This window comes from Vulpes vulpes, chromosome 5, assembly GCF_048418805.1.
Source record: "Vulpes vulpes isolate BD-2025 chromosome 5, VulVul3, whole genome shotgun sequence".
In the NCBI taxonomy this organism is placed as follows: domain Eukaryota; kingdom Metazoa; phylum Chordata; class Mammalia; order Carnivora; family Canidae; genus Vulpes; species Vulpes vulpes.
The window spans coordinates 81,663,485-81,689,594 of NC_132784.1; the positions used below are offsets into that span (position 1 = coordinate 81,663,485).

At 35.5% G+C, this 26,110-nt stretch overlaps 1 protein-coding gene across 2 annotated transcripts in view; it reads right to left on the reverse strand.

Annotated features, from left to right (window-relative positions):
- The window catches only part of CCDC73 (coiled-coil domain containing 73), a 142,638-nt gene that overhangs the window by 24,242 nt on the left and 92,286 nt on the right, over nucleotides 1-26,110 (reverse strand). The window contains exons 10-12 of one of the 2 annotated variants that reach the window (XM_072759072.1): nucleotides 5,206-5,334; nucleotides 4,646-4,705; nucleotides 3,792-3,866 (exon numbers count right to left, since the gene is read on the reverse strand). In XM_072759072.1, coding sequence (XP_072615173.1) covers nucleotides 3,792-3,866; nucleotides 4,646-4,705; nucleotides 5,206-5,334 — 264 coding nt within the window. Of the gene's footprint in view, nucleotides 1-3,791; nucleotides 3,897-4,645; nucleotides 4,706-5,205; nucleotides 5,335-26,110 lie in introns of both variants that reach the window. The other variant, XM_026012774.2, reaches the window with a different exon arrangement.

A 26,110-nucleotide genomic window follows, 5' to 3' on the forward strand; every position in this document is an offset into this window, starting at 1 on the left:
TGATGGACTTCACTGTAGGTTGACATGGCTGAGCAATTTCCCTGGGAGAGCGTAACTGGAATAACTTGAGCAAGTTAGTTTCCCTACAAAGGAATCTTCAGTCTCCTGCCTGGAAGTGATAAGGCTAGATGTCCTCTAAATGGGGAAACAGAGCAGGAAGGTCTCAGATTTCAGTATTTAGACTTTCCACCCTGTGTTCAATATAATACTCTCAGTAACATATTGGTAAACAATTTTTTGTAGCATTTGCCAATTTTAAACATTCCAACCATAGGCAATTTCAAGCCACCACTAGTTTCACAACCAGCTAGCAAAATGACAACAGCTCTAACAACTAGCTCTTCCTGGTATAAGCTGCCTCTAGAACATTACTGGATTTTCCAACTTCAGTTGTCCCTCAAACTCTTCAACAAAAATCTCCAATCTTCTGCCAAGTACAAGACAGGCAGTGCCTTTTTGTGCAGGATAGGGAAAAGAATTTGGAGGTATAGTAGCTTCTAGCTTCTTATATAGACCTTCTCTTCTTGGCTTCAGTTGCACATTCAACTTCTAGAGGCACATGATGCTTGCAATTCCTAAGCATCTCTGCATCTTTGATTTGGGTTTCTATGTTCTTTCATTTGCTAAGTATTTCATTTGTCCTTGAGAATTTATTAACATCATTTTATTGCAGTTTCAGAAGGAAATAGAAGTTAGTGTGTAGGTTCAATTCAACATGTTTAACCAGAAGCCCATACCTTGTACTATCTGAACTTACAAAGATTCTAAATTTATTCATTGTTAATCATTCATTAATTTAATAAAATCTGGTAAGCTCTAACTGTATGCCAGATACTCTTTTAAGCTTCTTACACTACATGAATGAAACTATTACTATTCTCATGGAATTCAGTCTCTATCAGAAAATTATTTGATATTATTTGCATCTGGATTAACAAATCTAAAAACCATTGCAAAAAAAAATGGATACTGCAGAAAATCAAAGTAAAATCATCTGTTAATGTTTTAATATACCAAAAACTAAGTAATATATTCTGGTTAGTGGCTATAGGAACAAACTAAGTAAATTATTCATGTTAACACTATGAGTACAGCAGCATAACTACACTTACATTTAGACTAAACTATAATAAAATCATAGCAGAAAATATTCTCTATCATGGGAATTCAGGTCTCTATGCTCCATACTGTACTATTAAAAAAAATGAGACAGATGACAGTGTGACTGCAGAGCACTGAAAAAAAAAGGCCATTATGAAGAGTAATGATCCCTTTTAATATAGGTGGAATTAGAAAGCTCCTCGAGAAAACACTTGAGATATCTATACAACATAATCCTCAGCAATAGTTCAATGTTAACATTTTCTTATACTATATATCAGTGGTTCTCCAACACTGTCTGCAAACAAGTACTGATCCATGACAAAATTTCACTAGTTAATGGCAAACAGTCTGTAAGAGCCATCAGATGTCTTTTTCTTGTAAAAGACTGTATCTATTCTGAGATTATATCCTTATATGTAGTGTTAAAATATTCTTTTTTATAAAATAAAAGTGATGACAGATGGTCTTATTTTTAATGTCCAAAGTAAAAAGGTGACAATTCTATCCTGTTCTTGCCAATACTTTGCAACAAAATTTCCATATGGAATCTAGTTTCTCGATGTACCATCAAGCTCAAATAATAATAGTACTAGTTAAAGAGGCATCTGGATTATCTAAGATATTGGCACTCAGAGGTAAAAGATCCTGGAACCATCGTTATAGTCCTTGTTACCTTAAAGAAACACATGACTGTAAGTCTCTGACTACTGTACACTCCACAGAATTCAACAACACATAAACATTGCATTTAGAGCTCATGAAGGGTAATTTAAAAGTCATAGTTTCTGAATAAGTTATCTAACAAAAGTGGCAGGTCTCACTGATCTAGGAAGAGTACATTAACAATGTAATATTATAGAAATAATGCTGGAGTAGAATAGGACAAAAATTTAATTTGGGATTTGCCACTAATTAAGAAGCCTTGAACTCTACTGCTTTCACTTTCTTTATCTTTAGTTTACCAAGAAATGAAATAATTGGGTTGGCTGACCACTAATATTTTGTTCATCCTAACAAAGCTGTTTGAACTCCTTTAAATGGGTAAGAAAACAACCCTGATAACTGCTACTCTTTATAAAGAATTTGGGTAAATTCTATTCTACATTTCTTTGGAGAAGATTCAAAATATTAGGGAAAGCCCCAGTCGTCTATCTGTAGGGTAGGTTAAAAAGATGAGGGAATACTTGCTTGTAACTGGACTTTCAGAGAAATTTTTTTCACTTGTCTTAGTGGAGGAGGTGAAGAGGTTAAAAGAGGAAGGAAGTGGGATGCCTGGGTGGCTTAGCGGTTGAGTGCCTGCCTTTGGCCCAAAGTGTGATCCTGGAGTCCCTGAGTCCTGGGATAGAGTTCCACACTGGGCGCCCTGCATGGAGCCTGCTTCTCTCTCTGCCTCTCTCTGTGTCTCTCATGAATAAATAAAATCTTTAGAAAATTAAAAAAAAAAAAGAAAGAGGAAGGAAGAATTGACTCCAGCATAATTCCTCCCTCTCCCTCTTCCAGGTCTATGTTTTACAGTATTGGGGACAGGCAAGAGAAATGAAGAGGGCAAAACTCTTCTTTACATCATTAGTCACAGAACATCAATGGTGAGGAGACAAAGCTTGCATTGTTCAGGTTGTTTGGTCCCATTCAATGATGATGAATTCAGCATAATTTGTGGTCTTTACATGGGAGGTAACTGTAGTTTTCTTGAGAAATGCTCAGCTTCACCATCATTACCAAGAATCCCTTCAGAGGAGCACAAATAATCTTCCACTGGCCACCCCAGTGGAACATGTCCCCAGCTCCTTTCCTTGAACTGAGCATCCTGTCATTTGGCCAGTGGCGCACAAGGCAATTTTTGTCATTCCACTAACCTTCATGTTCCTTCATGTGGAGCCAAGGAATCACAAAGTTCTCTCTTCTGCACCCTTGTTCCATATAGTATTGTAACAAGCATAATACACTACAAGCCCATTGGTACATATCACTCCAAAAACTTTCCTCCTTGAAATTTCTGGACCATAACTGTGCATTAGTCTATATGTTTTTGGGTATAATCCCAAACTTCAAGAAACATATGCCAAGTTCTTCCACTGAATTTACCACATTTTATTCCACTGGCAACACCAGAATGGACCTGCAAGTTTCTAGAGCATCTCAAGCATCCATCTACAAAACGAGATGGCACCTTCTCCTTTTTGTAGTCCAGTCTTTACATGATTTTCACTAGACTCCTTCACTTAGCTTATGAGGAAATGTACTCCCTTCCCAATTAGGGATGTAATAGAAAAGCCTCTCTTATTGAACTCTAACTCCCAAGGCATCAGTGACCATAACTTCCTCTCCTTTCGAATCTTTTTTTTTTTTTTTGGATCTGCCTTCAATTTCTGGGAGTTCACTAACTGCTCTCTTCTATTTTCAGTTTTGGTCTTAGCCACAATTCTAAGACAAAGAAAAAAAAATCCCATCCAATCTGTTACAAAATTAAGTCAGACACTTGATAAAATTGAACATTTAACTAGTGACTTAAATGTTAAAAAAATATATGTGTTTATTATTTTAGACATTGATACCAAGTTGACGAAGAGGGCCATTATCTTACCCCTAAAATTCAAAATGGTCTCAGATAAAGTTGGCAAATAAATGCAACTAAACAGGTAAAGCTCATTAAATGGAAATATACTATCTATATCTCTATATACAACCTGATTATTTTCTTTTAAAACCTTCAATTCTGCTTCCAGTTCAGTGTTAACTTGAGTTTGATGCTGAAGTAACTGCTGCATACGTTGGAAAGAAATGATAATATCCTTTTAAAAAAGTATAAATATGATATATCAGTTGAAAGTATTTTAAGATGTGTTTCTAAATACATCTTAGGTGTGTTTCTAAATCCATTAGAAAATGTCATTTAAAAATGAATTTAGAAACATACCTGCAATCTTAATAAACTACATCTTCTAATTTAATTGTTAGGGTGCCAATGGTCTAAACTATCAATGAAAAAACGGATTTATTTTTATTCTTATTTACTCGTTAAATATTTTAATATCATATTTTTCCAACTTTATTAAGATATAATTGACAAATAACATTCTGCAAACTTAAATTGTTCAACATGATGATTTGATACACATATGCTAAATGATTACCATAAGATTAATTAACATCACTATCACTTCACATAATTACCATTTTTGTCTGTGTGGTGAGAACATTTAATGATCTACTCTCTTAACAACTTTCAAATATATAACATAATGTTAAAACCATCATGCTGTAAATTAAACCCTCAGAACTTACTTATAACTGAAGTTTGTACCCTTTGACTAGCACCTCCCCATTTCTCAGATTTATTTTTTAATGGAACATATGTGAGACCTGGTTGAAAAAAAAAGGTACACATATATCCATTCAAGAAATCCCAACTGAGTACTTACTATGTGCCAGGAATTGATCTGGACATGATTCCATTTATTACTTAACTTACTTTATTTCCCACATTATACCTGGTTTTAAAAATATTTCCTGGTTCCCAAAATATCTTATGACCGCTTGCCTGTTTTTCTTCTTGAATATGTGTGATTTCTTCATTAATCTTCTTATTTAATTCCAACTCCTTTTAAAAATTGAGTAATTTTAAAGTTATAAAATTCAGCAAATTCTACATTTAATTCAGTGCTCAACACATTTAGGAAAGTCATGACCCCTTATTACCCCAGAGTACCAACATCTGTTTGCTGGTAAAGCAGTGGCTCTAGCAAAATAAAAGTGGTATGAGATACCCATAACAGGCTGATGTGCAAATTTATAAATATTCACATTAAAAAGTTACAAAATTTCTCATCTCCAAAAGCTTTTCTGGAGACACCACTGTATCCTAAGATTATCTGACATTATATTAAAGTGGAAATAAAATGGTCATACACAAATTTTATTGTCTTAAATTCTTGCTGAAAATGGCAAAAATTACCTAATAGGTGAAAAATAATTCACAATATTGTTTTTTACTATTACAGTATATTAACTTTACAAGAGGGGGACATTTTTATATTATAATCCTGAAATTCTCTTTTTACAAAAACATCTATATAAACATGAAGACATTTAATTAAATACCATGTTGAGTCTTTCTTGAAGTTCTTGAAATTTTTGTTCTTTAACTGTTAAATGGATGTTTTCTTCTCCCATCTTATGTTGACACGTGACCTTGGACTTTATCAAGTCTGAGGTAACTTTTTTTAGTTCCTTAACATAAGAAATATAAACACTAAATTCAGTATAAACATTTCATCAAACCAAGGTACTTTTCTGACAGTTTTAAAGTCCATTTTAAACCTATCATTATAATTTACTGTATTTCACATATCAAGATAATACTAATGGTCCATCAAGGTCTATTTCTCCCAGTTCCCTTGTGAAATAATTAGCCAAGGTGGGAATGCTACCAGGATAGAATGTACGATTTAAAAAAAAAAAAAAAAAAAAAAGACATAGGCAGAAGGAAAAGCAGGCTCCCTACAGGAAGCCTGATGTGAGACTTGATCCCAGAACCCCAGGATCATGACCTGAGCCAAAGGCAGACGCTCAACCACTGAGCCACCCAGGTTCTCCAATTTTTTTTTTTCTCTTAAAAAGAGCACACTAACCAAATGAACTAACCAATCAGAAGTAGGGTGTTTTCACTCATTTAACAAAAATCTTCTGAGATAAAAAATAATAAAAGATTATAGGTTTCTAAGTTCATTAGCATCTAATAAGAAAAATTTATGTGAGAAATAATCATAATCTAATGTGATGAGTGCTATATTACAGGAATGTTTTGAAACATACAGAAAGAAAGAGAATGGCATCAAGCAAGCATCACTAGGAAAAGTGGTTTCTGAATGGAGTATTTTTTCTTTTAGATTTATTTATTTATTCAGAGAGAGAGAGAGAGAGGCAGAGACACAGGCAGAGGAAGAAGCAGGCTCCATGCAGGAAGCAGGACTCGATCCCAGGTCTCCAGGATTACACCCCAGGCTGCAGGCGGCGCCAAACCGCTGCGCCACGGAGGCTGCCCTGAACTGAGTCTTTAAAGATAAATCTGCAAAGAGGACAAAAAAGTAGACAGCCCAGACAAAAAGATTCTACATGCACAAATGTACAGAAACATGGAAGAGTATGGCACTTTTCAGGGAAACAGAATAGGATATGGCTGGAGTGAACACATTATGAGTGAGAGAGAGGAGTAGAGTATTCATGATTGTGGCTAGAAACTTTACAGGACTCAGATATTGAAAGGATTTGTAGGCCAAGCTAAAAAGAACTTTAACTTTATCCTATCCTATGGGTAATGAGGAATTAATAATTGAAGGATTCTGATTTAATAATTGAAGGATATATAAAAAATAGAAGATTTATAATTCAGAAAATAACTCTAGCATCATTAGATTATTAGAATTGAAGAGGATATTAAAAAAAAGTCTTCATTTGTGAAGTCAGACGTCCACTGAGCTGAACAGATATCATCCAAACACATAATTCTGAAATACCAACTTCTGAGTTGGTGTGTAATTTATTATTCTCCTGTTCTGTACACACTATCTTAAATACTCAAGAATCCAATTTTCACATTCTTAATTACACAGTATCTGAACTCCCTTTGACTTTTGGAAGAATTCTACATTATAAGAGTCCACCAGAGAAGCCAGAAATGCCAGATACTACCTTTATATAGCATGAGGCCAGACTGCTAATCAGATGTACCCATCCTGGATACTGGATCAGGAAGTAGTATTACAAAGAACAGGAACTGCTGCAAATCCATCTGTTGGTAGGCTTTAGGGGCAATGCTAGTAATATCACCTTTGCACGGACAACAATGGTACCACTGTAGCAGAAGCAGCATCCACTATAGTCAACAGTGACAGTACAACCTACAATGTATAATACTCAGGAGTGGAAGCTGGCTTTATGGTGTGGTCTTGGATACTGTACAGCTTCCCCTGTTTCTGACCATTTTCCAAGTCTGAGATGACCAACACCCAAATTCCTTTGTTGACAAATATCATCTTAGAGTTAAGAATCTTGCCTAATATACTTTAGTTTTTAAAAGACTGTATGTAAGAACTGAATAATAACAACAAACAACTCTTTTGTAGGAAAAAAGTTCATTAGGGTGGTGACATTACAGGAAATTGTTATTTTCTTTTTTCCTAAAGTAGACATGTATTTCTCAGTGTATAAGATATACATATACATATACAGCTATGGAAACAGGGGCAATCACTTCTAGTTATTAGTTAGAAAAAGAAGACGGCAAATGACTGAGTCCTAAAGAATTCCTACACTCACGGATTACAGAAGAAGCTAAAAGAGAATGAGAAGTACAGTCAACTGAGGTAGGTGGAAAATTAAGAGTGTAACATGCAGGAAGCTGAAGGAGGAACAGCAAAAAATAGGGCTGCCAATACCTCTAGAGTTCTGCATAATGTAGCTTCAGCTGCCCACAAAGATACCCAATTACAACTCAATACCTAGTTCCAAATCCAAGACAAAGGAGTTTGTTCACACCTCCCTTTGCCATATGTGCACTACAGAGAACACTGCTAAGGTAACCACGTGTGGGTCAAGAGACAGGATTTGACTTTTAGAAAAGCACGCAAACTAAAAAAAAAAAAAGAACTAAAAAAAAAAAAAAGAAAGAAAAGAAAAGAAAAGCAGGCAAACTAATAGACTAATAGGCAGGACAAAGAGAACCACCAGCACATACTGAATAACAAAAGGAGTCTGAACAAGTAGGCCTTGCTGAGTAAGTAGCATACTGGCTAGCCTCTGACCTGATGCACTCACTCTCCACCCTTTCTGAAACTGCTCTGTCCCCTGTGCTGCTATCTGAGGATAAGGCAAACAGCTTTTTGTGCACTCTGGCTCCCAGTTGGGGGCACTCTTTGGAAGGAACCAGCAAATCAGTATGCCGGCAGGACAGAGTGAGGTATTTCTCTGTTTCCTCCCCACATGGCCACAAAATGACAAAAGCTCTCCACCTTTACCATAAGTCATAGCTTCTGAATTCTGCTTTCTTCTATAGCTGTGCCTCCAGCTCTCTCCAGGTTCCTGGGAGCTGCTTCCTTCCTTGGCTCCCCTGCAGGTTCCCGTGGTATAATCATCCCCCAACTGCTTCTCTCCCTTTGGTGCTTCGGTGTCCCTGCAGGTTTCCCTGAACTCTGCCCACAACCTTGTAAGCAACTTCTTCATCAAACTTTTCTTTTACCTATTCGAATGTGTCCTCTGTTTCCTGACTCAATCCTGTTTAATACAAGTAAATTGAGAGAAGGGATCTTAACTGTGGGGAGGAAATGAGGAGAGCAAAGGCAAAAAGGTAGGAATAATGAAAAACTATGACGATTGCAAAAGGATCTTGCATTAAATACAACAGAAGATGCTTCAGAAGTAGTAGGAAACAACGTTGAAGATGTAGAATGTGGCCAGGCTGTGGAAGATCTAAAAAGCCAATTAAAGAAGTGTGAGACTAAATCAATGTGTTAATACACCCAAACTTACACAATATTATATGTCAATTATATCTTAATAAAGCTGGAGAAAAATTAGGACTTGATTTGGTAGGCAAAAGAGAACTACTCAATCTACCATTCCCTATATATGTACTAAGTATCTAGCATGTCAGACACATAGAAGCAATGCATTAAACTAGTTACCTAGCAAAGTTAGTTTGGCAACAAGAATGAATAAAAACCAGGGGTGCCTGTGTGACTCAGTCAAGTGTCTGCCTTCTGTTCAGATCATGTGGCACAGTCCGGAATCAAGCCTCACATCAGGCTTCTCACTCAGTAGGGAGTCTGCTTCCCCCATTTCATCTCCCCCTGCTCATGCTTGTTTTTTGTTTTTTTTTGTTTTTTTTGTTTTTTTTTAATTTATTCATGAGAGACAGAGAGAGAGAGGCAGAGGGAGAAGCAGGCTCCATGCAGGGAGCCTGACATGGGACTCGATCCCAGGTCTCCAGGATCACACCCTGGGCTGAAGGTGGCGCTAAACCGCTGAGCCACCTGGGCCGCCCCCCCCCCCCCCCCTCATGCTTGTAAGTGAGCTCTCTCTCTTGCCTACCTTATCTCTCAAATAAATAAAATCTTTTAAAAAAGGAATAAATAAAAACCAGATAAAAGAATACTGGCTAAAGGGCTACTTTATTAATCTAAGCATGAAATGATGTCTATACCATTAAGAAATGAAGAATGGCAAATATGAGATATTCTAGAGGAGGATAAATAATTGACTAGACAAAGGGAATGAAAGACAAAGATTATTCCAGAATGTCTATGTGAAGCTAAAAGAAATGAAAAGAAAAACCATGAAATCTGAAAAAGAAAGCATGACAAAGGAAAGGAAATGAAAGGTCTGCTTCACTGATGAAATACATGAAAATGTATTTAAGACAAGAAACAAGGGATGAACAATGTTCTGAGACTGTTAAGAAAGCAAAAAAGCACAAATCACTATGCCTGAGCCACAGGTTGTTATTATATTTAAAAAGTCCTTCATTCATGTTCTTTTCAAATTACAAAAGGTTACACATGATGAATTCTCTCAAATGAAGTTTCAATGTCCCAGCAATGGTTCATCTTCACAGTCAGCAAGAGGATTTCCTTTCAAGGAGAGTTCCATGAATTTGGGGAGGTGTGGGGGACAGAAGAAGGATATGGAGAATGAAGAATCAATCCATGTGACCCTGAAATCACAGTAAGTTATAAAAGGAGATGACCAGTTCAAGGCAGTTGAAAATATAGAACTAAGATTAAGTGAAATGTGAGGCTGGAAATATAAAGTCATCTACATGAAGTGAATGAATCATAGAATATAAGAGCTCACTGAAAGAGACGAAGAGTTTTGGAGGAATGAAAGGACAAGGATAATCAGGGAGCCAAAGGAATTTTTATCAAAAGACCCTTAAAAAGTGAACTATCACATACATGTTATAAAATGAACACATTTTATATTTTAAACATCTATTATTTTGTACAAAACATAATATTCTGTAATTAAAAACACAAAGGGTATCAGGATCCTTTGGTCACAGTAATTTCAGAAAACAATATAAATAATAATAATATTTGTTCTTCCATATAACAGGGAGTCCAAAGTTCTTCACTTTTATTCAACATAGTACTAGAAGACCTAGCTCCAGCAATTAGACAACGAAAAGAAATAAAAGGCTTCCAAACTGGTAAGGAAGAAATAAAACTTTCACTATTTGCAGATGACACAGTACTATATACAGAAAACCTGAAAGACATTACCAAAAAACCACTAGAACTGATAAATGAATTTGTATCCAGTAAAGTCACAGGATACAAAACCAATGTACAGAAATCTGTTGCATTTGTATACACTAATAATGAAGCAGAAAAAGTGAAATTAAGAAAACAATTCCATTTATGATTATACCAAAAACAATAAAATATCTTGGAATAAACTTAACCAAAGAAGTAAAATACCTGTATTCTGAAAACTATAAAACACTGATGAAAGAAAGTGAAGAGGATGGAAAGACATTTCATGCTCATGAATAGGAAGAACAAATATTGTTAAATTGTCTATACTACCCAAAGCAATCTACAGATTTAATGCAATCCCTATGAAAATATAGATAGCATTTTTCACAGAAGAACCAACAATTCTAAAATTTATATGGAACCACAAAAAACTCTGAATAGCCAAAGCAATCTTGAAAAAGAAAAACAAAATTAGAAGTGTCACAATTTCAGATTTCAAGTTATATTCTGTGTAAGCAAAACAGTATGGCACTGGGATAAGAATAGACACAGATCAAAGGAACAGAATAGAAAACCCAGAAATAAATCTAAAATTATATTGTCAATTACTCTTTGACAAAGGAGATAAGAATTTACAATAGGAAAAGAACAGTCTCTTCAACAAATGGTGCTGGGAAAAGTGTACAGCTACATGCAAAACAACTTTGAAAGTGGACCACAAAAAAAAAAAGAAAGAAAGAAAGAAACTGGACCACTTTCTTACACCACACACAAAAATAAGCTCAAAATGTATTAAAGATCTAAATGTGAAAGCCAAAACCATTAAAATCCTGGAAGAGATCACAGGCAGTAATGTCTCTGACATCAGCTATAGCAACATTTTTTTTAGATATGTTTCCTGAGGCAAGGGAAATAAAAGCAAAAATAAACTATTGGAACTACATCAAAATAAAAAGCTTCTGCACAGCAAAGGAAACAACCAACAAAAGGGCAACCTAAAGAAGATATTTGCAAATGACATATCCAATAAAAGGATAGTAACCAAAATATATAAAGAACTTATAAAACTCAACACCCTAAAAACAAATAATCCAATTTAAAAATGAGCAGAAGACATGAATACATATTTCTCCAAAGAAGACATACAGAGGGCCCACAGACATATGAAAAGATGCTCAATATCACTCATCATTAGGGAAATGCCAATCAAAATTACAATGAGCTGTTACCTCACACCTGCTAGAAAGGCTAAAATAGAAAACTCAAGAAACAACCAAATGTTGGCAAGGATGTAGAGAAAATGGAACATTCGTGCACTATTGGTAAGAATGGAAGCTGGTGCAGCCACTTTGGAAGACAGTATGAAGGTTCCTCAAAAGTTAAAAAGAGAACTACTCTATAACTTAGTAATTGCACTGATAGATATTTACCCCAAAAATAAAAAAACACTAATTCAAAGAGAATGGGATAATGCACCTCTGTGTTTATTGCAGAATTACTTACAATAGCCAAGATATGGAAGCAGCCCAAGTGGCCACTAACAGATGAATGGAATACACACACAAACACACACACAATGGGATATGATTCAGCCATAAAAAAAGAATGAAATCTTGCCATTTGGAATAACATAGATGGAGCTAGACAGTATAATGCTAAGCAAAATGAGTCACAGAAAGACACCTTATGATTTTACTCAGGTGGAATTTAAGAAACAAAGGCAAAAAAAGAGAGGGCAGGGGAGAAATGAAAGAAAGAAAGGAAGGAAGGAAGAGAAAGGAAAAGAAGAAAAGAAAGAAAAGGGGATCCCTGGGTGGCGCAGGGGTTTAGCGCCTGCCTTTGGCCCAGGGTGCGATCCTGGAGACCCGGGATCGAATCCCACCTCGGGCTCCCAGTGCACGGAGCCTGCTTCTCCCTCTGCCTGTGTCTCTGCCTCTCTCTCTCTCTCTCTCTCTCTGTGACTATCATAAATAATAAAATAAAAATTAAAAAAAAAAAAGAAAAGAAAGAAAAGAAAAAAAAAAAGAAAAGAAAAGAAAAGAAAAGAAAAGAAAAGAAAAGAAAAGAAAAGAAGCCAAGAAACAAACTCAAGTATAGAGAACTAGTTACAAGAAGGGAGTTGGGTGGGGGGATGGGTGAAACAAGTGAAGGGTTTTAAGAGTACATTTATCATGATGAGCATTGAGTTATGTATAGAATTCCTGAATCACTATATTGTACACCTAAAAATAATGTAACACTGCATGTTAACTATACCAGAATTTAAAAATTAATAGTAAAATAAAAATAAGAAAACAAAAAGCTGGGGAGCTTCTTGTGTTGATTGATTCAGGCACTCAATAACTGGGACATTTATTAAAGGCTAGGTATTCGCAAAGACTAGGATATTTTCATTTCTTCACTTTCCATTCTTGGGACTGACCTCTTTCTTCCATTGTTGAGACTATAACAAGAGGCCAATTTAGGTACTTCATAGCACTTCTCTCTTCCTGCAATTCCTTTTAAAGAGTAAGAAAATTTTTCTTTGAATCACTTCCTACTGGCCAGAACCAGATCACAGGCTCATTCCTGAACCAAACACTGGCATGAAAAATAGACTGATCATAAAAGGTGGACTGAATGATGGGGGAATTATCACAATGTCCACTACAAGAAAAATTTCAGCAACACTGTAAAATATACAGGTTATTTAGAATATTACTGACTACATATAGTATACAGTATAATAGAAGATAAATGGAGAATATTTTTTACTACCTGATTGACAATTGAATTAACCTACTTTTTTAAAAGATTTTATTTACTTGAGAGAGCGAGCGAGCACGTGTGCATGAGGGGGAGGGGTAAGAAGGAGAAAGAATCTGAAATAGATTCCACACTGAGCAGAGCCCAAAACAGGGCTCGATCCCACAATTGCGAGATCAGACTTGAGCCAAAACCCCAAGTTTGACACTTATCTCACTCAGCCACCCAGGCGCCCCTCACTGACTTTAGGTTTTAGTTCCCTTTACAAAAAAAGGAGAGGTTAGATCCAGTTAACGGTTTTTAAATTGTGCTCTGAGAAGTCCTATAGGTTCCATGAAGACCATTCATAGCTGCTAACAGAATAGAAAGAGCCCCTAGATATATATAGCTCTAGTGTTCCTCCAACTCAAGTAAAAGCAGTTCTACCTTTTTTTTTTTTTTAAGATTTTATTTATTTATTCATGAGACACAGAGAGAGAGAGGGGCAGAGACACAGGCAGAGGGAGAAGCAGGCTCCATGCAGGGACCCCGACGTGGGACTCAATCCTGGGTCTACAGGATCACACCCTGGGCTGAAGGCGGCGCTAAACTGCTGAGCCACCCAGGGATCCCGCTCTACCTTATTAAATACTGAGCTTCCACCATCTTGAACTGAGGTTTCTGGAGCTCAAAGACAGAAAAAAGCCAGATCAGATGATCCCTAATGATTCCATGAAATTTAGAGATGACCTGAAGAAGACAGTTTACAGAGAACTAGATCCTATAGAAATAGAAAAATAGTTCAAGCGTGAAGGGAGAAAGAACAGTTGAGTCACAAGAAATTTCTGACTTTCCTATCTGATAAAGGAATTTAAAAGCAAATGAGTCTCTGTTTCAGTTGTCTTGAAAGGCTATACAAATAAAGCACTTAGTCTATGGTGCAGAAAAGCTGAATCTAACAAAACTGCCTTAATCCTAATCTTAACCTAATATTACTTGCAAGTAACAATAATCCTATAAATTTCTATGGCATGTTTGACTTTCTGAAGTGCTTTTTCGTGCATTTATTGTTTTATATTTATTATACATATGTAAACCAAGAAAGGTAGGGATCATTCTACTTATATTAAAAAGAAGAAAACAAAAGGGAATAAAGAAAAACAACATCTGTATAGGTCTGAGTCAAGCAGCTCTTTGAGAGGATTATAGTTGAAAGGTTTAGTTTTAAAGAAAAAGGTAAAGTGATGAATTAAGATAAACAGAATAAATTACAAATATTGCACGGAATTATGTGGGGGCAGGAAGAAACTAAAGGACTGGGTGAAGTAATGGGAACTGAAGGACTAGACGTAAAGAGAACAAATTTGAGAGTGTAATGGTACAGATGATAGAAAAGGATGCTCTGGCTGAAGAAAGAGAAGGACCGAATGAAAGAGCCCAAAGGAAGCAGTGTTTTAATGATAAGATTTCAAGGTAGGGACATACAAGGAGCTGGTATTTCAGGAGTATGAGTAGTTAACAATTCCCCTGTTTAATAATCTCCTTTCTAATGGGGAATAAGAAAGGGAAGAAACTTGTGTGGATAAATTGCTTATGCTGCTATTACTATCAGCATGGTTAAGACTGTAGGTTCTGGAGCCAAATTTGTCTAGGTTCCAATTCTGGCTTTTTTTCCTTGTTATGTAACTTCAGATAATTCCTTCTGCCTCAAGTTTCTCATCTGCAAATTGGAAATACAATTTTTTAAAAGCAAAGTGTCTGGCATGTAATACTCCATGTAACAAGTATTTGTTGAACATCTACTCACTGTTCCCTATTATTACTACTAAGGTCTATCCAAGGGATTCTAGGTTTGTTTTCTCTATTACTAAAGTAGACTACATTTTATAATTAAATAATCTTTTGTTTATTTAAAGAATTAAGATTCATTCTTTTAGAGCTAAAAACAGTACTAATTTTTCTGTGGACCAAGAGCTCCTCAAAGACAGGGGCCATGTTTTATACTTAACCCTCAGAAGCTTAATACATTCAAGTAATCTAAAAAGGAACTAAACATTATAAAGACTGTAAGAAGAAAAGTAATTAACATTAATAATGGAAAAAATGTGACTTATCTTTACCTAAAATAAGATTTGATGAGATCAAAGGTTGATTTATTCAGGATAAAACAAATGGCATTAAAGATTTGGTGAGAGCAGTCAACGTCAGCCAGGAACAGCAGTATTATTAATGAAACAATAGTTCATAGTCCATTAGCAAGACTGGATAGAGAGTGGTAGGTTTAAGTATAGTGCTGAGGGTTTAATCACTGATTAAAACAGCTGGTTTTACTCCATTCAATGTCAAACCACAGACCCACAGATCACCATGTTATAGACAGATGCTCCTAGTTTAAATGTGAACAGACCAGTACAATAATGGAAAAATAAAGCTTAATAGATGGTGAGTCACTAACATTATGTTAACTTTAAAAGAAAGGTTTTTGGTTTTTTTTTTTTTTTTGGCTAGAAAGTTATATTTTTTGGCTAGAAGTTATGTCTTTGGGGGGCTAGAAAATACCCTTGACTGTTGTAACCAACAGCCCTAAATTTGTGAATTTAAAATAGGTTAATTCTTCATTTTAAGTAAAGATCCAAGAATATGCTAGAAAACAATTACAGAAATAAGACAGTATAATAAAACATTACTCTGGAACTAGAGGGTCTTTGACTTAACAAACTTATTGAACAAAAGAATGTATTGACATTATTTCCACCCTGCGAAAACATGGGATGATAGTTAAACTGACTATGAATACTGAAGGATATAAAAATACTCTAGTAATTTTAGCACTTTAACTTCTTAAAATTTTAGGAGATTAATTCAAAGGAAAAATATCTGTTAGAGGACATCAAAGTTTTATTTTTTTATTTTTCTTAAAGAGTATTTTTTCTTTAAAGATTTTATTTATTTATTCATGAGAGACACACAGAGAGAGAGAGAGAGAGAAGTAGAGAGAGAAGTAGAGAGAGAAGCAGGCTCCATGCAGAGAGCCTGATGTGGGACTCGATCCCAGGTCTCCAGGATCAGGCCCTGGGCCGAAGGTGGCGCTAAACCGCTGAGGCACCCGGGCTGCCCAACATCAAAGTTTTAATCTCAGTTCATATTTATAGGATGTTTGGCTAATTTTTATATTGTTACTCAGTATTTAGTCAAATATCATCTGAGTATTAAAAAAAATCTTTTGTGCTCAATTGATCCTACTTTTTAAAAAAGCCACCAATAATACTGGTCTTAAAATAAGGTACATCTTTCTTTAGGTGTTTCCAAAAACTTGCTTTCAAGCTGCTTTTTGTGTGCACTAAAATGGTAGCTTTAAAACATAGGGGCACCTGGGTGGCTCAGTGGCTGAACCTCTGGCTCAAGTTGTGATCCCAGGATCCTGGGATCGAGTCCCACATCGGGCTTTCCAAAGGGAGTCTGCTTCTCCCTCTGCCTGTGTCTCTCATGAATTTAAATTTCTCATGAAATATTTAAAAAATAACAATTGTGAACTTTTAATTTTTTTATATTGTATTTTCCTAAGCAAGATACACCTGCAAGAAATAAACATTCAAACAACTTATAAAGTAAGTTAGATGCCTTTTATACTGGTTTTATACCAGTGATCAATTCTAGGTTCAATCCTAAGACACAATGTTCTACTGATAAAAGTACAATCAAACTGAAGTATATGTTGCTAAAGCTTATATTTATATAAAGTGGCTTATAATTCTCTCAATTAAAAAATGATTCAGGGGATCCCTGGGTGGCGCAGCGGTTTGGCGCCTGCCTTTGGCCCAGGGCGCGATCCTGGAGACCCGGGATCAAATCCCACGTCGGGCTCCCGGTGCATGGAGCCTGCTTCTCCCTCTGCCTGTGTCTCTGCCTCTCTCTCTCTCTCTGTGACTATCATAAAAAAAAAAAAAAAAAAAAAAAAAAAAAAGATTCATTTTTCTAAAAGTTATTTTTTCTGAAGCATGAAAAATCAGGGCATCCGGGTAGCTCAGTGGCTTGAGCTCAGCTCAAGCCTCTGCCTTTGGCTCAGGCCATGATCACAGGCAGGGTCCAGGGATCAAGTATCATATCAGGCTTCCCGCAGGGAAACTGCTTCTCCCTCTGCCTATGTCTCTGCCCCTCTCTCTGTGTCTCTCATAAATAAATAAATAAAATCTTTAAAAAATAAATACAAGTTATTTTTTCTGTCAAGGTTACAAAGTGCAACAAACTTCTATCGCTTTCTATACTTTTCAACAACTGAAAACCTGGAGCTGTTGTAATCTGCTAAGTTTTCTAGGAGATACTCTAAAATGCATCGATTCCTATTACAATAATTGTTCTGAAACAACAGAAGTGGGAAAGGAGGATAAGAGCAAAAATTTAGCATGTGGCTGACAAAAGTAAAAACTAATCATTTATGTCTTTTTCTCTTTTATATTAATTACTTAATCTTAAGAACATAATAAATTAAAATCAGAGACCTCCACGAAATGATTTTCCACTGAAAATATGCTTTTGATTTTATAGCCCTTATATAGCTTTTAAATATCCTGAACTTTTAGTACATTGTCTGTTTTCTAACCATTTTATTCAAAGCTGTTAGTGCAGCAAGTAAACAGCACATGCTTTGATCTCATTAAATTACAACTTATAGTTCCTAGAGTCATAAATACTGTGTTCTTTTTTCCTTTACCCCTCCTTTTCTGGTACAGGGTAGTCTGTTAAATATCACTATCTCCTTGAGTGCCCTGACGTTTACTCAGACAAATAGCAGAGGTTATGAATGTTGCTCACAGATAGTATCAGGAATTCTTCATGATTGCCATAATGGTGAACCCAGCATTCAGAACTGTAATATCTAGTCCAATCTAACAACTAAGTTTGGTCTGTTTAACTTTGCTCCCCCCACTCCACCCCCCAAAATCCACCTTATCACAAACCACTAGCTTAATTGTTTTGAACAAAATCATAAAACATAATAAAAATTATCTTTGGGAAAATGAATGATTAATAGTTTTAAATGAGTGATAGAACCAATGTTACCAGTTTTGATTAGCTTCTAAAAAAAGATTCTCCCTCTGCCTGTGTCTCTGCCTTTCCCTCTCTGTGTGTCTCTCATGAATAAATAAAACCTTTAAAAATAAATAAATAAACAAACAATAGAAAATGAAAAAACTTTCTTAAAGTTAAAAATTAAGACTACATACAAAATACAAAATACACGAAAAAAATACTTACACGTAGGATTCTGAAATATTAAAAATGGCTATTAAAATATATTTTTAAATTTTCACTCCTTTAGCCACTTGGAACTCTCAAGGTAATAAAATTCTCTTGCTTTACCCTTTCATACACTCTCTCTTCCAGAAACAATTTGGTAGCACAGTCACTGACTTAATGCTCTTTAGAGACACAGGCCACTACTGCATGACATATCAGTACATTTAGTTAGCCCTTGCAGGGCTCCAAGACCTGGGGGGAAAAAAGGGTAAGTGTGCTCCTGAGCAACACTAACCTACTTGTGCAAAGAAGGAAACATTCTTTTACCCTAATCTGCTAATGGTGTCTCTCCGTGGATTTACATGAGCCTCATCTCCATCTACAGGTCAGTCTATATATCAGAAATATAATATTATAATGAAACATTTGTCCTTATTTAATGAAAAGAACCACATAACTTAGAAACTTATGAAGTATAATCCTTTCATAATAATGCAAAAACTGAAAAAAGCATATGAATATTTTAATATAACCACTAAATATGATTAATCAGTTAACTCATGGATAAAAATATTAAAAAAATAAATGAATCAAATAGACATCACTGAAATACATGCTTATTCAAAATTATTTGGTCAGTATTTAGCTATTTTTTTAATTTTTATTCTTAATTTTATTTTTTATTTTTTTATTTTTTTAAAAGATTTTATTTATTTATTCATGAGAGACACAGATAGAGAGAGAGGCAGAGACACAGGCAGAGGGGAAAAGCAAGCTCCATGCAGGAAGCCCTATGTGGGACTCGACCCCAGGACTCCAGGATCAGGCCCTGGGCTGAAGGCAGGTGCCAAACCACTGAACCACCCAGGGATTCCCCAGTATTTAGCTATTTATATTTGTATTTGAAGTTTACATTAATAAAAAAATGAATGGTCCTTTTAACAATCCTCCAATTTGAGACTACAGGCAAATTTTAAATTACAGCTTCTCTCTTTATATTAAAAAAGCCATCCTTAATATTCTAGATTGTGACTGAAAACAAATGTTTTCTACATAAAAATGGTCTAGTTTGCTAGACAGACTTAAGACTTTTAAGGGTGAGGAACATATGCCTATTACCACCCATTCTTATGTTTTATACTGAGCTATTCCTATGTTCTTCCTTTCTGATCCTTCAGAATATAAAAACAACTTATTGGCAGTTATAAGACCAAAGAATTAGATAGATTAACATTGCAAATATTAAAGGACTTTGGACTCTGGCTTAACATTTAGAAGCCACTTCAATCTTTATTCTAAGTAATCCTGTTTTCCTTGAAATACGCTAAAACAGAAAGTAGTAAAAATTTCCTGATTTCTTGAATTATGCATTAAAGTATGTTATTTATCTCATAATGCAAAAAACACTTCTGTTCAATACTTAAATGTTACTCTAGAGCCTTAATAAAATTTTAATTTTAGTAAAATTAAAGTAAAATTAGTAATTTTAAAATTACTAAATTTTAAAAGTAAAATTAAAATTTTAGTAAAATTATAGCTAAATATAAAAACAGGGGGACTTATTTCCAGTCTAGCCAATAAAGGAGCTTAAACTTTGTCCTGACAAGTAAAAGCTGAACAAACTGAAAATCAACAACTCTTCTTAGATCTGTCAGAGAAATGAGGTCATAAGGCAAATAGCTGCCTCAATAATTGGAGAGGTAGACTGGCAAATATAGAGAATTATAAATTACCAGAGTAGAAGCCCACAAACAGAAACTTCTGCAGGAACTAGTGCCACTGTAGGAAAGGCCTGAACTGTAATTGACCAACTACCAGAGGCTCAGTGTAGAAAACTTAGAGAGCTAAAAAATTTCAAGAGGACACAGTCCTAGGGGGAACACTGCCACACATACTTTTGTGAATTTCACTTCCAAGGCTTCTCACTGTGAATGTCAGAAGAAAAAAAATCCCCTCTTGCTTTCAGGAGGAGAGAGGAAAAGGAATCATTTCTGAAATATGCCAGGGAATTCTGTTAAGAGGGCTTGAACTCAGGAAAAATGATTGGACCTGAGCCTAAACTACCTGGGGAAAGGGTAATACTAATACTTAAATCCAGCCCCCTCCAACCATGTTGCACAACCAACAGAGGGAAAAAAAACTAAGTACTGTGAAGTTCACAGTCCAGTGACACAGGCTTACCAAAATACAGAGACCTAATCATAGGACACTTTGCGCTGCCACCCTCCCCCGACCTTACCATTACATTACTAACGGCTATTTAATGCAAGTACTTTCACGTGTATATCATGTCCACCTTTTAACAAAAAATTACAAGGCATACTAAAAGGCAAGAAAAACAATTTGAAGAGAATGAACAAGCATCAGAACCTGTGTCAAAAAAAAAAAAAAAGAACCTGTGTCAGTATGGCAAAATATTAGAATTATCAAATCTGGAATTAAAAAAACTAATATCCTAAATGCCTTAATGGAAAAAGTAGACAAAACATAGGAAAACAAATGGATGATGTAAGGAGAGAGAGAGAAATTCTACGAAAGAATCAAAAAGAAATGCTACAGATCAAAAACACTGCAACAGAAATGAAGAGTGCCGGGATCCCTTGGTGGTGCAGCAGTTTGGCGCCTGCCTTTGGCCCAGGGCGCGATCCTGGAGACCCGGGATCGAATCCCACGTCGATCCCACGTCAGGCTCCCGGTGCATGGAGCCTGCTTCTCCCTCTGCCTGTGTCTCTGCCTCTCTCTCTCTCTCTCCCTGTGTGACTATCATAAATAAATAAAAATTAAAAAAAAAAAAAGAAATGAAGAGTGCCTTTGGTGGGCTCAACAGCAGTATGGACAAGATTGAGGAGTGTCTGTGAACTTGAGAATATGATGGCAAAAATTCAAAAACAGAAAACAAAAAGAAAGACCACCAAGGTCTTTCTGCAAGGAAAGCAGAACAGAATATCCACCAACTGTGGGACAGCCAAACAAAATGTAATATATGCATAATAGAAATATCAGAAGGAAAAGAGAGCAAGGAGAGAAGCAATATTTGAAGCAGTAATGACTGAGATCTTTCCTAAATTAGTGTCAGATACCAAACCCCAGACCCAGGAAGCACAGAGAACACTAATAAGAATAAATGACCAAAAAATGTATTACCTAGGCATATCATATTAAAACTTCAGAAAATCAAGAAGTAAAACAAACAAACAAAAAATACTGAAAGAAACCAGAGGAGCGGGGGGAACACTTCATCTACAGAAGAGCAAAGATAAGAATTATACCTGACTTCTCAGAAAACATACAAGCAATGAGAGTGATGTGAAATATTAATAGGTTGAGAGAAAAAATTATTAACCTAGAATTCTGTATCCTCTGAAATTATCCTTCAAAAGTGAAGGAGAGGGACACCTGGGTGGCTCAGTGGTTGAGCGTCTGCCTTTGGCTCGGGGAGTGATCCTGGAGTCCTGGGATTGAGTCCCACATTGGGCTCCCTGCATGGAGTCTGCTTCTCCTCTCTCTGCCTGTGTCTCTGCCTCTGTGTGTGTGTGTGTCTCTCATGAATACATAAAATCTTTAAAAAAAAACTGAAGGAGAAATAAAGACTTTTTTTAAGACAAAAATTGAAAGAATTTGTTGCCAATAGGCCTGCCTTGCAAGAAATATTAAAAGAAGTTTTTCAGAGAGAAAGAAAGTGATATAGGTCAGAAACTCTGATACCAAATAAAAGGAAGAGCATCAGAGAAGGAATAAGTGATAGTTAAGTATTTTATTTCCTTTATTTGAAATTGATAAAATAACCATTTGTTCAAAAAAATAATAGCAACAATATATTTGATTATGTATGCTTAGGTATTAGTAAAATGAATGACAGCAATGACACAGTGATGGGAAGGAAGAATCAGGATTATTTAGTCATTATAAGGTACATGCATTACCCCTGAAGGGATATTTTATTTGAAAGTGGACTTGGCTTACTGCAGATATACTGTCAACTCTAGGGCTTGCACTAAAAAAAATTTTTTAAAGTATGATTTTAAAGTATGATTTAAAGGGAGAAAATGGAGTCATAAAACCCTCAGTTAAAACCACAAATAGCAGAAAAAGAATGGAAGACAAAAAAGAGGAACAACCAAAGACAACAAATGGAAAACACACACACACACACACACACACACACACACACACACATACACACACAAAGGCATATATTAATCCGATTGTATCAATAATCACTTCAAACATCAGTAGTGTAAAATGCAACAATTATCAGAGTGGATCCAAAAACAAGACTAAATCATATGTTGTCTATAAGAAATCCACTTTAAATATAAAAATACAGGAAAAAAATAAAATAAATATAAAAATACAGGGACGCCTGGGTGGCTCAGTGGTTGAGTGCCTGCCTTCGGCTCAGGGTGTTGATCCCGGAGTTCCAGGATCAAGTCCCACGTCAGATTCCTGGCATGGAGCCTGCTTCTCCCTCTGCCTGTGTCTCTGTTTCTCTCTGTGTGTGTATCTCTCATGAATAAATAAATAAAATATTTAAAAATAAATAAATATAAAACCACATATTGATTAAAAGTAAAGGGATGGAGAAAGATATACCATGCTAACACTTATCAAAGTTAGGAATTGCTATATAATTTCAACCAGAGTAGATTTCAGAGAAAGGAAAGTAATCAAAGACAAAGAGGAACATATATAATGAGAAAGGAGTGAATACCCCAAGATGACATAACAAAGAGTACCTGTATTATGTGCCTAACAATAGAGAGTACCAAAATACAGGAGGCAGACACTAATAACTGCAAAAAAGAAATAAAGAATCTATCTGGAGACTTTATTATTCCTTTATCAGAAATGGACAGATCCAGTAGGCAGAAAATCAGAAGGGTCAGAGTTGAACTTAGCATCATCAATCAAATGGATATAACTGACATGTATAGACTACTTCACCCAAAAGCAGATTACAAATTTTTCTCAAGCTCATATGGAGGATTTCCCAAGATAGACCATGTTCTGCACCAGAAACCACATTTTATGTGTTTAAAAGAATTTTAACAAATTTAAAAGAATAAAAATCATACATTGTCTGCTCTGAGACCACAATAAAATTAAACTAGAAATCAATAAAAGGTAGCTTGAAAAAAAACAAAATACTCAGAGACTAAACAGCACACTTCTAAACAACACATGGGTTAAAAAACAAATCTCAGGAGAGATTTTAAAATATTTTGGGCGAAATAAAAATATAACTTATCAAAAATCTGTGGGATGCAATGAAAGCAATGCTTACAAGGGAACGTATAGCAATGAATGAAGATATTAGAAAAGAAAAAACACAAAAATATAGAAGCAACCCAAGTGACAATGATAGGAGAATGGATAAAGAAGATGTGGCATGTATACACAATGGAATATTAGCCATAAAAAAGGATAAGATCTTGCCATGTGCAAACCACAATGGACCTAAAGGGTATCATGCTAAGAGAAATAAGTCAGACAGAGAAAGACAAATACCGTAAGATTTCACTTACATGTGGAATCTAAAATACAAAACAAATAAAAAACAAAAACAGACCCATAAATACAGAGAACAAACTAATGGTCACCAGAGGGGTAAGGTAGTGGTATGGGTAAAACAGATGAAAGGGAGTAGGGGATAGGAGTAGGCTTCCAGTTATGGAACAAATAAGTCACAGGGATAAAAGATACAGCATAGGAAATATAGTCATTGGTACCATAGTAGCATTTTATGGTGATAGATAGTAGCTATAGTTGTGGTATGCACAGCATAATGTATAGACTTATCAAATCCCCGTGTTGTACACCTGAAACTAATGTTATGTTATATGTCAACTACACTTCAACTTAAAAGTTTTTTGAAAATCTAAAATTAAACATCTGAACTTCAAACTTATGAAACTAGAAAAAGAAGACCAAAGTAAATTCAAAGCAGAAGAAATAATAAAAAATTAGAGCAGAAATTAATGAAAATGAAAACAATAAATCAAAGAGAAAATCAAGGAAACCAAAAGCTGATTCTTTAAACAATCAATAAAATCAATAAGCCTCTATCCAGGCTAAGAAGAAAAAAAGGAGGGGGGGACACAAATTACTAATGTCAGAAATGAAAAAAAATGGATATAACCATTGATCCGTTTCCACGAGCTACCAAGCCATGAAAAGACATTAGACAAAACAACGTATATTACTAAAAAAGCCAATCTGAAAAGGAAACATTCTATATGATTCCAAACCTGGAATCAAAGACAAAATTGTGGAGATAGAAAGGGTAGTGATTGCCAAGGGTTGAGGAAAAGGACAAATGAAAGGGCAGAGCACAGACGATTTTTAGGGCAGTAAAACTATTCCGTAGAACTCTATAATGGTGGAGACATGTCACTAAACATTTGCCCAAACCAGATAAAGTATAAAACCAAGAGTGAATCCTAATGTAAACAATGGAATTTGGATGATACTGATGTTTCAATGTATGTTCATCAATTATAACAAATGCACCACTCTGGTATAGGATGTTAACAGTGGGTCAGGTAGTATATGGGAACGCTCTATACATTTCACTCAATTTTGCTGTGGAGCTAAAAATGCTCTAAAAATTAATTTAAATAAATAAAAATAGTTAAATTCAATGTATACCTACAACTATAAATGCCTGGAATGTTTTTCCTTCCATTTTAAAAGTAGACTCCATTTAAAATCAAGAGGAAGATACTGACCCAAAATTTAAATTTTCCTCAGAACTTATGATGTATCTGAACAATATCATCCATATTCATTTATTTATTGTCTCTAAAATACGTATTGCAAACATGACTTGTTGAGATTTGGGGTATAATTCTTGTAAAAAAGAATGTACTGAATGAACCAACCAGCTTATGCAAAAACTGAATTGAGAAGCTTGGCCTCACTAATATGAACACTCTAACCAAGTGCATAATCAGAATCCCAACAAGAAACAGATGGTACATATAAATTAGGACACTTTGAAGATGATTTATTTGTAAAACTGTGGACACAATATAAAGGGACCATAAAATATGGTGCAAGTTCCAGGGGCTAGCAGCAATAGAAATGTCCCCTTGGGGAGCCCCCAAAATAATAAGAAGGTAAGTACTGAAACCCAAAAGGAGAGCATCACACAAAGTAAGTCAATTTGAAAAAGCTAGTGATATGCTGAGACGAGGCCACCCTGAAGTGATCTCAAATGGAGGGGATGAGGGGAAAATATACTGATTCAGTATTTCTTTCCTCCTCTCTCCTGTCCAGACTGCTCCCCACTGGCCCAACTCAACAGGAAGCCAGAAGATATGGGGGCACTGATGGAATCCATATAGGAAAGCCTTACGTGGAGAAGAGCATGCATACATCTGAATCTGGAGGGACAAATGGAAGGTATTTTGCACCTTGATAAATTAACTACAGAGTATAATTTACTAGTAAATATTTAAGTGGCACTCAGTAAACGTTAGTTAAAAGCATTTATTGAGTGTCGGTAAGGATAGATACTTACTTCTCTCAGGAATAGGCAGATGGTCCAAAGTGGAATTGTTTCAGATGGGGGTTTGAAGGGAGCAGGGAAAGGAAACAAGAGGTCATTCTCTGAGAAAAGAAGAACAAGGCCTTGCTACTTCTCCTTCCTCTCATACCACTCTCACCTTATATCAGTGAAGATGTTTTTAGTTGCAAATAATGAAAATTAAACTGGTCCAAATGAAACTAACATAAATAATAATGGGAATTTACTGACTTGTATAACTGAGAAGTCTAGAAATAGAGGA